This window comes from Ambystoma mexicanum, chromosome 6p (genome assembly GCF_040938575.1).
Source record: "Ambystoma mexicanum isolate Mex_15411 chromosome 6p, UKY_AmexF1_1, whole genome shotgun sequence".
NCBI classification, from domain to species: domain Eukaryota; kingdom Metazoa; phylum Chordata; class Amphibia; order Caudata; family Ambystomatidae; genus Ambystoma; species Ambystoma mexicanum.
This window is the reverse complement of record NC_090935.1, coordinates 645860483-645874287: the sequence shown is the minus strand read 5'-3', so window position 1 is coordinate 645874287 and position 13805 is coordinate 645860483. Positions and strand designations below refer to the sequence as shown.

The 13805-nt window shown below is 44.5% G+C and overlaps 1 protein-coding gene across 2 annotated transcripts in view; it reads left to right on the top strand.

Annotated features, from left to right (window-relative positions):
* FCHO2 (FCH and mu domain containing endocytic adaptor 2) overlaps positions 1-13805 on the top strand; it is a 1284287-nt gene that overhangs the window by 622618 nt on the left and 647864 nt on the right. For both annotated transcript variants that reach the window (XM_069627506.1, XM_069627507.1), the window contains exon 12: positions 6214-6276. In XM_069627506.1, coding sequence (XP_069483607.1) covers positions 6214-6276 — 63 coding nt within the window. The remainder of the gene's footprint in view (positions 1-6213; positions 6277-13805) is intronic.

The following is a 13805-nucleotide window of genomic DNA, read 5'->3' as shown; positions in this document are numbered from 1 at the left end:
TCCGTCTCTTGGTGGGAGATCTTTCTTTTTGGATTTCTCTTGGTCTGTACAAGTTTCTTTCAGTAGGTCTCCTTGTCGGAGAGTGCTGACTCTCACGCTTGCCAGTATTGGCCGGCATTCGGACTTAGCCCCGCTTGGGTGTTTGCATCAGATTTTGAGTAATGAGTTCTGTTTTTGATCTATAGTGGGTTTTCCCAGTTGGGGAAGTGTTCCCCCTGTGTTGAGATAGCTGGTCGTTCGATACTCTTTTTACCTCTGTGATGTAGTAACCCCTTTTGGGGTCTGCTTTGCCTTCTTTGGACCATCTGCCTTTAGCTTTTGCTCTCACATGTAGGTAGGCCTTTGCTTTTTGGTCTTTGTGGTAAGGTTCTACTAGTATCAGATCTTCAAGATCTCTGATGCGTCTCAAGATTTTTAAAACCGTCCCCTGTTTAAGGTTGTCTTCTCTGAGTTTTCCGGGATCTGTTCCAGCTTGAAAAACTGTAGCCGAAGCTAGCCTTTGTTGTTTTGCTATTTTTTGGGTCAGAGTTCTGTCTCTGAAGTGGTTGTTTTCTTTCTGTTCAATGGATTCCTTTGATCTTTTGTGCGAGTTAGGACTGTCTCTTCGATCATTGTCAGTTTCGTTAGGTGATTGTATTTCTGCGTAGTTTCTTTTTAATGTCACAGGTTTCACTCTGGAGAGATCCGGCCCTCTGGGGTATCTCAAGTTAGGTCTTCGCGAGTCCATCTTCTTGTTTTCACTGTTCATCCTTTGTTTTTTTGATATTGGGGATGTTGCGTGGTTGGTGTTTGAGGATGAGCTTTTGCGCTCATTTTCGTTATTTTGGCTTTGGGTACAGCTCCCCGCAGATGAGTCGAGGGTAATGTTCATGGAAGCTTCGTCTCTCAGGAAGTCTTCCGCAGTGATTGGCGAATGTACTGGTGAAGTCTGTGAGGGACTTCTAACGAAATGACAAACCTGGATGGGGGAATTTGAGGATCCGCAAGACTCGCTTTGTTTTATGAGCCGACTCTCTATTCCTCAGCTGGGGGTCTCGGTCATTTCCCAGTGCCGGGCCTGAAGGAGCTGGTGGCGGTCCTTGCAGATTGTTTTTTTTTTTTACCCCCGTTTGGCTTAGTTAGTTGGGCTGGTGTTCCTTTTGTCAAGCCTTTGACTGGATTCACCAAGAAAGGCAGATATGTTTTGTTTTGGAACGGATTCTTTCATGCATAATTTAGCCGCTCCCTTTTTGGCCCTTTCAAATAAGAATTGGCGGGTGGGGGGGTTCAGTATTTTCCTTCAGTTTTTGATTTTTTGTTTGCTTTTTTCCGAAATCAAAACACATTTATTTGGAAGGCAGATTGTCTGCTGATTGTGTCTGGTCCCGCAGGTCTGTTCCTTTTGGGGTAATAGAATCTGTTTGAGACGCACTATATCTTGAGTCTTTAATTAGAATTGGTTGGGGCAGAGGAGTTGAAGTGGCAAGATTGGTTTGTGCTGGGTCTCCTATAATGTTGTTGTATATCACGCTGTCTACTTTTTCTTTAGCAGTTATGTACCCCTCAAAATATGTCATCTTAGTATGGGTCATTGCGATCAGAGTAGTTTGGTCCTTCAGCGTGTCATTTATGGCTTCATACAATTTTCCAAATGGAGCAAGCGCAATCGTAAAGGCTGACAACAATGTTGTTAGGTCTAATTTTTTGGGGGGTGTATCCTTTTTAGCTTCTTCTGTTTGGCCTGCCCCTTCGCTCTTTCTTCGAGGTGAAATATGAGGACGGTTGGACGGGGTAGGTAACTGTGGTTGGGGTCTTAGGAGAGCGCTGCTCTTTACCCAGCAAGGAGGCAGAAGGGTCGGGGGATAGCTGGATTTTACCTGGGGACCCAGGGAGAAGGGTGTCCGGCCTCTGAGCAGGAGGGTCTTCAGCTCCCTCATTTGTTATGTTATTTCGGTGATCATCAGTAATTTGTGGTGCAGGGGGGGGGGGGGGCACAAAGACCCCATGGTCTTTGCCCAAGGTGTTTCAGAAGAGGTGGGAGATCGCTCCCCTCAACCTTTCCTTAATTGGGGCTGTTTGCGAGCCTTCAGGTGGTACAGATGAGCCAACTTTCGAACTTTGGGATGGAGAAGAGTCTGGAAGGGTGTTTTCAAGAATGCCAGGGTGGGAAGATCTTGGCTCAAGTGGGGTTCCCTCTTTTGGTGTTTAGGGGAACTTGCAGGCTTTTGGACCTCCAGAAAGGTCAGACGTCGCATCCAGCAGTTCTGCGTCTGTCAGTTCAAGGAGGACGTCATATTTCCGTATTCCTTGGCTGGCAAAGTATGCTTTTAGAGAGTTGCAAATCGCTGCATTGGCCAGGAGCTTTTCCGAAGATTTCTTTTGTTTATTATGTAATGACTGGCCGACTGTGCCTTTCTTTTTCCTGTGAATTTTTTGATTATTTTTTGTTTTTTGAAGAATTGTTTTTTTGGGAAAGGTAAATGTAGGCAGAGAGTCAATTAAAAGTACTTTGCTTTCTTCATTCAGCTGATTTTGCGGTGTAATAGGTTGTTCATTGTCTTTTGACCTGGACCCTTCACTGTGCTGATCCTTGGCTCCACCCCCTTGAGGAAGTGGAGCCTCGCTCTCAGCAGCGTGTACTAGAGCGTGCACCTCCTTCTTCTGATGCGCTCGGAGCCAGTGGGGCTTCCGACACGCTCCCCTGCGAGCTCGAAGCAGGGGAGCCGAGCAAGGGCGACTCTTCGTGTCCGCACAGAGGGATTGCCTGACTGGGACTAGTCCCAGGGTCCCGTGTAATCGCTGCCGTGCGGAACTCCGCGGTCCCGGTAAGTGATGGAAAGCAAGTAGGGCTAGTTCTTTGTGTGCCCTCTTGGTGCGTTGCAGGCGTCCCGGGCTGGGGAGCCCCATGCAGTTCCCTCGCAGCCCACCCTTCGGTCGGTTGCACCGGGAACTTTTCCGCAGGGGTTTCCCCAGCTCCCGCGCCGATTTCAGCTTGCGGACCTCCTGGTCCAGTACAGATGGGTTCTTGGCAGGGGTGAAACGAGTTGGCAAGTCTTTGTCGCTGGCCGCGTCCTTTCCTGAGCAGGTCGTTAAAAGTTCATCAGCGACATGGGGCGATTCTTCAAAAGGGGCCGTGTGTTGGGATTGTTGGGAGGGACTGGCATAACCAGACCCCGTTTTTGATGGAAACCTGGGTCTTGATGAGGGGGAACCGGCGGGGGGGCGGGGGAGATCGAATCTGTGGCGGGCAAGCCTTGAGCTTCTCATCCATCGCACCTCCTCGTCTTCGCCTCCCGATGGCGGTGTGGAGGGCATATCACCCTGTTTTTCCTCCATATTGGTGGTGGGGGCCTTCACCGCCTGCTCACAGACTGCAGCAACTCAGCGGCCAACTCCGCGGCCGCTCCGCGGATAGTGAGAGTTTTTATGGGTCAACCCACAAAAGCAGGAACTATAGAGAGACTCGGGTCTCAGTGGAGTAGAAGAGAGTAGACTGCCATAGAATGCAGCAACTCAGCAGCCAACTCCGCTTTGATTCATTAAAGTTGAACAAAGGTATGTTCTTTTTGAAGATTTGAAAAAAAAAACTTTTGGATGGGTATACCCCATAATTCATAGACACCTCAATATTGGCGCATACAACAAAATGGTGTCTCGCAGGAACAAAAGATTGAGTATAATTTATACAAATGTAAATCCTCCTGGAAGAGTGTGAAACAAATAACAATGTCAAAGGAATATAAATTGATTTGATTAAATGACATTAATGTATTATTAAAAAAACATATACCAAACACATCATTAGAATAAAGGTAGTACCTGATCATCATACTACACACTCATAAATAAAGTGCAAACAATTCCACCCTTCACTCTTCCATGAGGATTTACATTTGTATAAATTATATTGAATCATGTTTTGTTCCCTTTGTTGTAGGCGCTTTTTTAAGATTTGGACATCAAAGCTGAACTCCCTTTTATAGTCTTTAAGAGAGATGGTGATAAGGGCTTTTTATGGAGTTTTAGTAAAATATATGGTAGATTGTGATTTTATTTTACCAGATGGTGAATATAACTAGAAGGAAGATACTCAATATAATTAAACTGTCAAAGAGGTTATAGTGTGCCTTTTGGAGAGATTGTACTAAAAAGTATGAATATTAAATAATATCTAGAATATTTCAACATTTTTTCTATCAGCCCTCAACCTCAAAATTATCTTTTGCTGTGCCCTTCCAGGAATACTAGATTTTATTTATTATTATTAATACTTTATTGTGATATGATCCAAATTATTAGGATTTTACACAAATAACACTTAAATATATACATAACTATAAACCTAGGTATCAACATAAAAATCAACATAAGCACGAGTATCGTACCATATCTTATTATATCAAAAATATCAAATATATAAAATGCAAGAAAGGCAAACAGGATAAATAAAGGATAAATAAAATAAGATAATACAGATAAAAGATATTAAAAGTATCAAATATATCAACCTCTACAAAATCAATCTAACAATCAAGCAAGAATAAGAATAGGAATAGGCAAAGAAAAGAAAAGAGAAGGAGAAGAACGGGTAAGGAAAGGAAAATGACGAAAGAGGAAGGAAGATGGCAATAGACGCATCACTGTCCAAGTTCAGCTGCCAAAAGAAGTTTTACATGTGTCCACGTCCTAAAAAGTGCCAGCTGGAGTCCCAATGTCTCAGTATTTAGACAGCTGATCCAAAAATCTACATTCATAATGTGCTCATAATTATGGACCCATTTAGAGAAGGCACACATGTATACAGGACCAAGTTTAGGGCAAAGAGTTAACCCATGTCGGCTGGTTTCCAAAGCTCCTGCATTTTGGCAAATCAGGCAATTTCTTGCCTCTAGGGGTATCTTCATGTGCCCCCCAGCGATAGCAAGTATCGGGAGCTGATTTGTCCTGAGGCACAATATAAAATGCCTCACATCCGGCGGTGGGCACAATAGCAAATAAGGCTGGGGTTTCCGATATCTATCAGTTACATGTGCTACAGCTTCATACCCTCTTAATTTGGCCAGATGAACAGAATTCATAGACCAGTCCCATCTATTCAACTTTTCTTCAAATGAGTGTTTCATGTGAATATACGGTAGCTGAGATTTATTCTCCTGGGACCAATCGATCTCCTTAAAGAGGGCTTTGTTGAGAGCTTGATAGTTGGATCCACAAGGGTGCTTCTCTATCTCATAGTTCTCCCCAGCCAGCTTCAAAAGTCTACAGAGAGGATTGAGTCGCGCTTTAAGGTAGAAAGCACCTCTTGCGCGTAAAGCCATACCACTCGGGGATATGAGGCCCAATTCAAGGCGTAGGTATTGTACTGATCAAGACGGGCCCAGCCTTAGTACCCTTCGCAAAAAGTGTCCCTCATGAATATTCAACAACTTCGAGTCTAGCATGGCTAAAGCCTCTAAACCGTAGAGAATGGCAGGAACAAAGCACTGTTGGTAAAGTTTTAGTATTCCTGCCATACTGAAACCTGCCGTGCCCCTGGCAAATTTGCATATCTGAAGGGTTATCAACTTGGCACACCGTTTTTTGCTATTTATGAGATTTATGGCAAATTGTCTTGGGACATTAGAATAACTGGGGCCAAATCGCCATTTAAAAAAACAAAAAAAACAAAGTGACGCAAAGTTTTTGTTTGTGCGATAATTGTGCCGCAACTCTTCAGCATTTGTATCTAATGTGTCGGGTGCCAAAGAAATCCAGCAAAGTGGATATTGGACGTTATGTGCATAATGTGGATTTATTTTAAACTAAAGATTTATGAAACTGAGTATTGATTGGGAATCTGTCTGGATTTTTCTGTACAACGGTTTTGGTGTAGAATGAATCAGCTTTTGATGGAATGAAAGATTGAGGAATTATTATTGTAATCAAATGAATAAAGCAAATTCCGTTAGCTTAGGAAAAGGAATGTATTTCTGTGTAAAAGGTGCCTTTTAATAACGTCTATATGTGGGAAGTTTCTTTGTGAACTATATCACACTGAATAAACAAAAAATAAAATAAATGAAATGTCGGTTTCCATTGCCTCTGAGCTAACTTTCTACACTACATCTGTGATTTAAGCAGTTAACAAATGCTGACACATTGCGTGGTTATCAAATTGAAAAGGTTTTCTGTTGGTGTTTTATGTTCATTCAATTTGTGATTCTAATAAATTGCTGTTTTCTCAATTTTCTTTAGGGCATACCCACAGTAGATGACGAAGGTTACAGTATTAAACCAGACGAAAATCAAAAATATATCCTTTCAATCTATAGGCTCTTTATTCTGAACGAAAGTTTTGGTATTGAAATTAAACATATACTTGGTGAGCTTGCAGGATGTTCTGCTTTATGTCCTAACAGAGGAAGCGATTCTCCATCGACACATCCACGATCACCAGCCCGTCCTCCTGACAGGTTTTCAAATGCTGAATTCCTTCTTTTATTTGTATCTTATTATTTTCAACTTATTATCATTTTGAATATATATTTAATGTTGTAATTTACTTTGTAAATCTTAGAATGTATTTCAAAATGATCTAGTTCTTACATTGAGTAAATCGACTACACACAAACAAAAATGATTCAAATTAAACTATTATTTTATAGAGTACAGTTCACCTGTGCAAGGAAAATGTTATGCCCATCCTCCTGAAAGCTTTGAACTCTATTTTACTTGTTTACACAAGTGCCTGTGTCTTATCCATCCTGCTGTTTGGCATCAATATGTATCATTTACTTTCCACCTAGAACTTTATTTATGGATTTTGGTTTAGTACTTTAAATACATAACCCAGAGCTCCTCTTAAAATGCCCGGGTGGGGGGCAGAGGAGGGAAGCGGGATCTCAGAGGTTGACTCCCCTCCCCCCTTAGAGGAGAGGCAATCCCTAGATAGGGATCTGTTATCCTCCCTTGTCCCCAGAAACTAATAGCTTTATTGCTTATATGGCAATTTTGTACAGGACTGGCTGTTGTGGTTTCTGAACACTTTCAGCACCATCTGTACCTGAAGAGAGAGAAAGTGGAACTGACACACCCTCTTGTTGTGGGGAACATGAAGTACCAATTTGCTTTGAGGAAGAGAGAGTGCCGCCTCTGTAGAAGCACAGGCTGGGAAACCTCCTCCTGGGAGGTGTAGCAGGAGAGCGGAGGCACCAGTCCAGCGTGCCAAACGAAGGTGCGGACACACCCAAGGAACGCAAAGCAGCGCTTTCAGGAGACAAACCGGAAAGGCACGATCCCGGGAAGCCCCATGCCAAAGAGGATACCCACGCAGGTCCAGAAGCTACGATGACTAAAAGACACGAGCCCCGCAAAATGATAGCAGGAAGGGAGCCATGGATCCAATCAACGTGGAACCGAGCAGGAAACCAAGGGAGAAAAGCTTTATTGTGCTACACGGTCGACCGCCAAAGGAGCACTGCTCAGAAACAGAAAGTTACACGGTTGCTCTAGGGAAGCAGGTGTTGGACAGAAGGGCCCCACTAGAGCACCAGGGTAGGATGAGAAAAAGACCCCTGCAGCCTTTCTTTATAGTTAAAAATAAACGTACCAACCAGAAAATCAAGGTGCTGAATAGAAAAGTTCCAGATTGTTCCAAGGGCTTGCTTCTCTTTACAGTCTAAGTTCCCAAAATTGGCACTCCTCCATATTTAACATTAGACCGATTTACAGCCTTGGGATACTCTCCTGCCAAGGTCTGTTTCTTATTCCTCAGCTAACCAATATACTTATTTGGTTCACCTTTCTATGCAATACAGTGTTTAACACTTTCTTTTAGATGGACTTCTTTATCTTCTTGTGCGTAGCAGATTAGCCATGGTTCATTCTCCTGCCAAGGTCTATTTATTTGAGTCCCTTTTAAGTCCCCAGGGCCCTTTTCGCCCGACAGGTACCTGTATTTGGGTTTCCATATTCGGTTCCTCCACTTGCTGCTTTTGCTTGTGTCCATAGAGCTCCCAGACCTCTGCCATCTTTAGTTTAGGACTCATCCGCCTGTCGCCTTGGATTGTACATGCCAGACTCCCTGGGATCTGCCGTATCTCTCAGCCTCGGTAACGGCACCACTCCAGAAAGACGAGCCGCTCCAGGCTCCTTCTCCGACCCTCTGCCTGGTTCGGAGATGCAGACTGGACTGTGGCTTCCTGGTTTGAATTGCGGCAACCAGGTTCTCATGCCACTTAGGGAGGTTACGTTCTTCCAGGTTCTTATTCAGACTTCAGCCTTTCTCGTAGGTCGTGGACCAGAATGCAACTTCCCTGTTAGCCTTTGGTTGTTCGTTTCGTTTTTCACGACTCTTTCCCTTCTCTTCACTTGGTCTGCTGTTTTGCTTTCTCCACGTCTGACTCCTCCTACTGCGATGGCTACCACTGCCCCCTTCGCTATGTTCCTCTTCTCTTCCGTTATGTCCCTCTTCTCTTCTTATTCTCTGATCGGTTTCTCTGATGGCAGAGCAACTAGAACGTTAATGGCAGTTCTCTTTTTGTTTCCTTGCATCCATGCAGGGCCTCGTCATCTTAGTACATATAATTGGTTCTGCCTTGCACCAATATATTCGCCTAGATGATATTTGAGTGGTTAAAGCAGGGGTAGAATTGAGCGCATATTGGCCATAGCGTGGTTTAGCCATTGGAGCAGTATTTGCTCGCTTATGTACAGGAACGTTATCCTTGGATTCGTTGCAGAGGTTATTTCCTCTTTCTTGAGCATTACCAGAACACAGAACATATAACCTTTTCTCCCACATGAACTTGTATGAGGCTCATAGCACTGAATGGTGTCCCACATTGCCTCATTTGCTTGGACTAGGAACCCTTGCTTTTTCTCCAAGTTTTTGGATGCAAAGAAACCGGACCAAAGCTTTCATGCAATAGCAAACGGGGACCACTTCATCTTTGACCGAGGGACTAGAGCCCAATAATTGGAAAACACTGTGCTGATTGCTCCCCTTCTAAGTGCAGATGAAATAAGCTAGCCATCGACTGATCAGACATGCAACATGGGGATTGCAGTAAAATCGCTTTGAAGTGGCAGCAAAGTGATCTGTAGCAAATCAATAAATGCAAATATCAAATGAGTGGGCCTTTTGATTGTTATTTATTGTTTTTTTAGTAGTGCCTTGGACCTGCCTGCTTGCAAATTGAGACCTGCTGTGAGCCTCTGGGGGTTAGCTGTAGGTGTGTGGCCCACTCTTGGGCTGATAGCTGGAATGTTCTGAGAGTTAGTTGAATAATCCAGCCTTTTCTAACACACTCTAAATGGATTGTGGTTACCCTCCTTTTCTATAAAGAGGGTGGTGTGTGCATGCTGATATATTCTGAAGAACTGCTTGAAAGCAAGCGCATGCCACCATTCATAGGCTTGACTGCTGCCCAATATGATGCATTTCCTAGTTATGTTATATTCTGGGCACATTACTGGATGTACAAATGCATTCTAGAGTCTGGTTGCTTACGTTTAGTTATATTGATACTGTTTATAGTTACAGTGCAGCTACATATATTATTCTCATGTTCCACCCCTTGCACAATCCTACACTGTATTAGTGGCGCTTTCAAAGAGCAAAGTCCACCCTGCCCAGCCTTTCGCTCCTATGGACAACGATTTTGAAAATGAACTTCACGTCCTGTCTACACATCTACCAGGCTAATGTGGATGTGGTCGTGGCAGGTTTTCAGTCATCTGGAAAGGGATGGCAGTATTATACATTTCCCTTGACAAATGTGACCAGTTCATGGTAGAACTATGAGCGGACAAGGAAATGTTGCTTGCCATGCTCAGCTCTGTGCTCTATATGGGGATGCAGTATTGAGGGGCATGTACTTGGGTGTGGACACGTGCCAGTTTGCATTGCTGAGGTTCCACAACTATTTGACTCGGCCCAGGAAAGGTGGCTTGGCCTTCCCTTTGACAGGGAGGAGCTGTATGATGGCAAACTAAAGAAATGTTAGGATATTTACAAAGCAAAGTCTATTCCAGCAATCACTAAGTATCCGCCTAAGCAGCCTTAGTAAATTGGTTCCTATGACACTTTTTGGTGGCCTTTCGGCACTACTAGAAGCAGTGAGCCATCCAGGAGCCATTCCAACAGGGAACAGAAATATGAGCACTTCATGTTCAGAATGTCCCAGAGCGAGCATAAGAGTTTTTTGTGGATTCCTGGCCAGTGTCAAGGTACAGTCCTCTCTAGTTAAGGGGTGGGTTTACGTTTTATCCCCTGGCTACCACCTTGCTTCTATTTAACCTATTTTCAGTGGGACCGGGTCAGGGACCTAATCCTGTCAGGAAGGGATAGGGACTCCAGGAGGCCTACCAGCGTATTTATCAGAGCAATTCCTGCTTCAGATGAGGGAGTTGAGAGGGCTTCAATCTGTGCCCCCATCATTGTGTCCTGTTAGAAGTGAGGTGTACAACTGTCGGTCACCCAATGCCTTCCTTGTACTAGGCTGGCCAGTATTCTTTTTATTTTATTTCAGAATTACAAGTACCAGAAATCCCTGCAGCGAGCAATGAATTAACAGATCCACAGTAGAGACGTTGCAGGGAACCTAGAATATGCAAACATCTTACCGCACACTGGCAAAAATGGGGCTACTTCGAGGCAGTTCACTCTAAAATTAGTAATTCCTATGTCAAGCTGCCATCACGGAGGTCCTGTGTTTCTGCGTTGATGAAAGTGATGGGGTTTAACAAGCATTTTGTAACCTTGCATCTGTGTAACGCAGCCTCTGGGGAAAACGGTACGACGTCCTTTCATCACCTGCCTGTTCATCCCCAGGCTTTTTAACGTGCACATTCCATCGAATGTGCTCATCAAGTTTTTTAGGGGAGCATTTGAAAGGGCAGATAAGGGTTTGGACGGGTGGGCAATAGCAAAAAATAAGTGTGGGAGGGGAGATTGGGGGGGTACCTCCCCAAAAAACCAAAGAAACATGAGCACATTCGATGGAATGTGCACGTTAAAAAGCGTGGGGATGAACAGGCAGGAGATGAAATGACATGGAACCAGGGAAAACCTAGGTAGTCATTGGCCGATGGGAGCAGGTGAGCGCTGGAACCAATGGATATGGGGAGGAAGGCTGACCCACAGAAGGAACCATGTAAAAGGTAGAGTATGGAAGGGCACAATGTGGGTGGTTTAAGTGAGATCAAAGGGAGAGGTGGTGGATAAGGAGACCAGGTCAAAGAAGGACGGTATGAGAATTTGAAAAAGGTGAGGTATTGGCTGTGAGAGAAACTGGCACTTGTTTGCGTGTGTGGTGACTGAGTGGTGTAACTCAGGGTTAGTGGAAGAGTAGGAGCAGACATGAGAGTGAGCAGTATGATCAGAGGATGAATGGTGGTGAAAGCAAGGGGGGTAGAATGGAGAGGAACGTAGTATGGAAAGACACTGAATGGAGAGTATGTGAGAGTTTTGCGATTGTCAAAGAGACAGAAGGAGGAAATGCAAGGATGGAGAGAGAGAGCGTGAGCAAAGGATGGAAAGAAAAAGGAATACCAGCAGGAGCAGGACTATTGGGACATGGAAGGGGCGAGTATGAAAATCTTCATCCTACAATGGCATCTTCGTTCGCTTCATCGACGCCACGATCTGGCTTCAAAAGATGTCAAGATTGTGGAAAAAAAAATGTCATTAACAGATCGTTTGTGGTGCCTGGGATCAGAGCACCAGTGTTCGGAATGCGAGGACTGTATGTCCATGGCGGCGAAAGCCTTGAAGGAGCGTAGGTGGGAGCTAGAAAAAGGTAAGACCGTTAAATCTTCTACCTCTTCGAAATTGTCCTCGGCTGAGTCGAGACATTAGTCTCCTCACCATCGAAAGAAACATTCCCGCTCGAGATCTCGAAGTGGTTCTCACCACTCATCTAGATTGAGACATTCTAAGAAGAGGCATCATAGATCTCCTTCCTCTTGATCCTCTAATTCCCCAGAAAGGGTCACCTGCCCCACTAAACACAGCTCTCCAGCTAAGTGGGAGGAATTTTGCAAATAAATGCTTAGTGTCTTTGAGAACACGGCCTTGTCCCCTTCGGAGATACCTAGAGGTGATACCCCGGGTGAAAGACCCGAAAAACAAAAACGGGTAGTCGTCGAACCCGACAAACAAAAACAAAAAAAACCCTTGAGAGCGTCATGAACCCTCGAGTAAAGACAAGAATTCTTCAAAAAAGACTGCATCATCGACTCCATCGTCGAAGGTGCCTTCGACGCACAAGTCTGTGTCATCGACGCCGTCGTCGTCGACCCCGATGAAAGAGAGGTCCTCGAAGCCTCCGGCCCAACTGCACCATCGGCACTAGAGGTGTTGAAGGTCCCGTCCAAGGCGTCGAAAGTGGCATCGACAATATTGATGACACCGAGTAGAATTGCGATTCTCTCGACGACATGAAAGCCATTTTTGAGTTTTTCGATACCGTTTGTAAGTTTGTTGAGACCTATGACGTCTACATCGACAACTACAACTCTATCCCAAGCAGTGTCTACCAATTTGGCACCCTGTTCTTTTGAAATGGGTTTTATCCCTTATCCACGACTACTTTAGAGCTTTATCCTCGATCTATGAGGAAGGAGAGGACTCTGATATTGAGAGACCTTTTGGTTTACAGACTACAAGAGTTCCTATTCCACAGGAGCAAATATCTGAGGGAGTTAGATTACTATTAAGAGATCTTCAAGAATATTTACAAGATGCCAGTGGCATAGATACCTCTCCTGAGGCGGAATTTGCCAGACCAGAAACTGGACAGCATGCAGAAATGTCTTACAGAGCCCTTATGGTAAGAATTATGGAGTTTATGGGGTAGACAACACCTGCACCCTTTTTCCAACAAGATGATTTTACAGCCATCTTAGATAAAGGGCCTCAAGAAGACCCTATTGTTCCTTTTCATGCAGCATTGCAGAGAAAAGTAACTGCAAATTGGGAAAGACCGGAGGTTATCCCTGCAGTAAATAAAAAGCTCTCTGCGAAGTACAGAGTATCAGCCTCAGACCCTATATACTTAAGTAAACATCCAACCCCAGAGAGTTTAATAGTGCAGGCTGCAACGTCGTCAAGTAGTAAATCGGCATACCCCACTATACCACAAGATAGATACGACAAAAGATTTGATGCCATGTCTAAAAAGATCTTTTCATTCTCCAGCATGGGGTCTGGCATGGATTCACATGCTCATGAATATTCCCCGTCGTCAGGCTGGGAATCCTCGGTAAAGACAAAATAAGTATCAGTTTCGTTTCTGATCTGTCTTTCTTAGTAGTAACCAATCACTGATCTCTGGGTCATACTGCCCCCAGCCAATGTCTGCCCTCTCCCTAAGCCCTGCCTCTGGCAGCCATCCTCAGATTTTTACCGCACGCTCAAGTATTGGGAGTCCTCGTGTTTAGTTCGAGTTTTTTTTTACTGCGTTTTCACGCTTTTTCAAGAGAATTTCTAATTTTTTCGGTTTAATCGAGCCTCAAGCTCCACAGTTTCTTCTTCCGGTAACGGGGACCCGTTTCGGAATTTTTCTATGCCCCTCAAGGGTGAAGTTTTCGTCGAGTTTACACTTCTTGGAGGATTCCGGAAGATCTGCGGCCTACCTCAACGGACATGGCACAGGACAAGGGGAGCTTGACGCCCGGATCCAAGCTGTTCAGGAACTGCCTGAATGCGGATTATATAACGTTTTCAAGGAGGACGAGCATTTGCGATGTCTCTACTGCCTCCATGAGGACAAGACGCACGTGGAGAAGGACTGTGCGTTCTGCAAGAACCTTTTGGAACGGACCAAACAAGATCGTCATTCCCG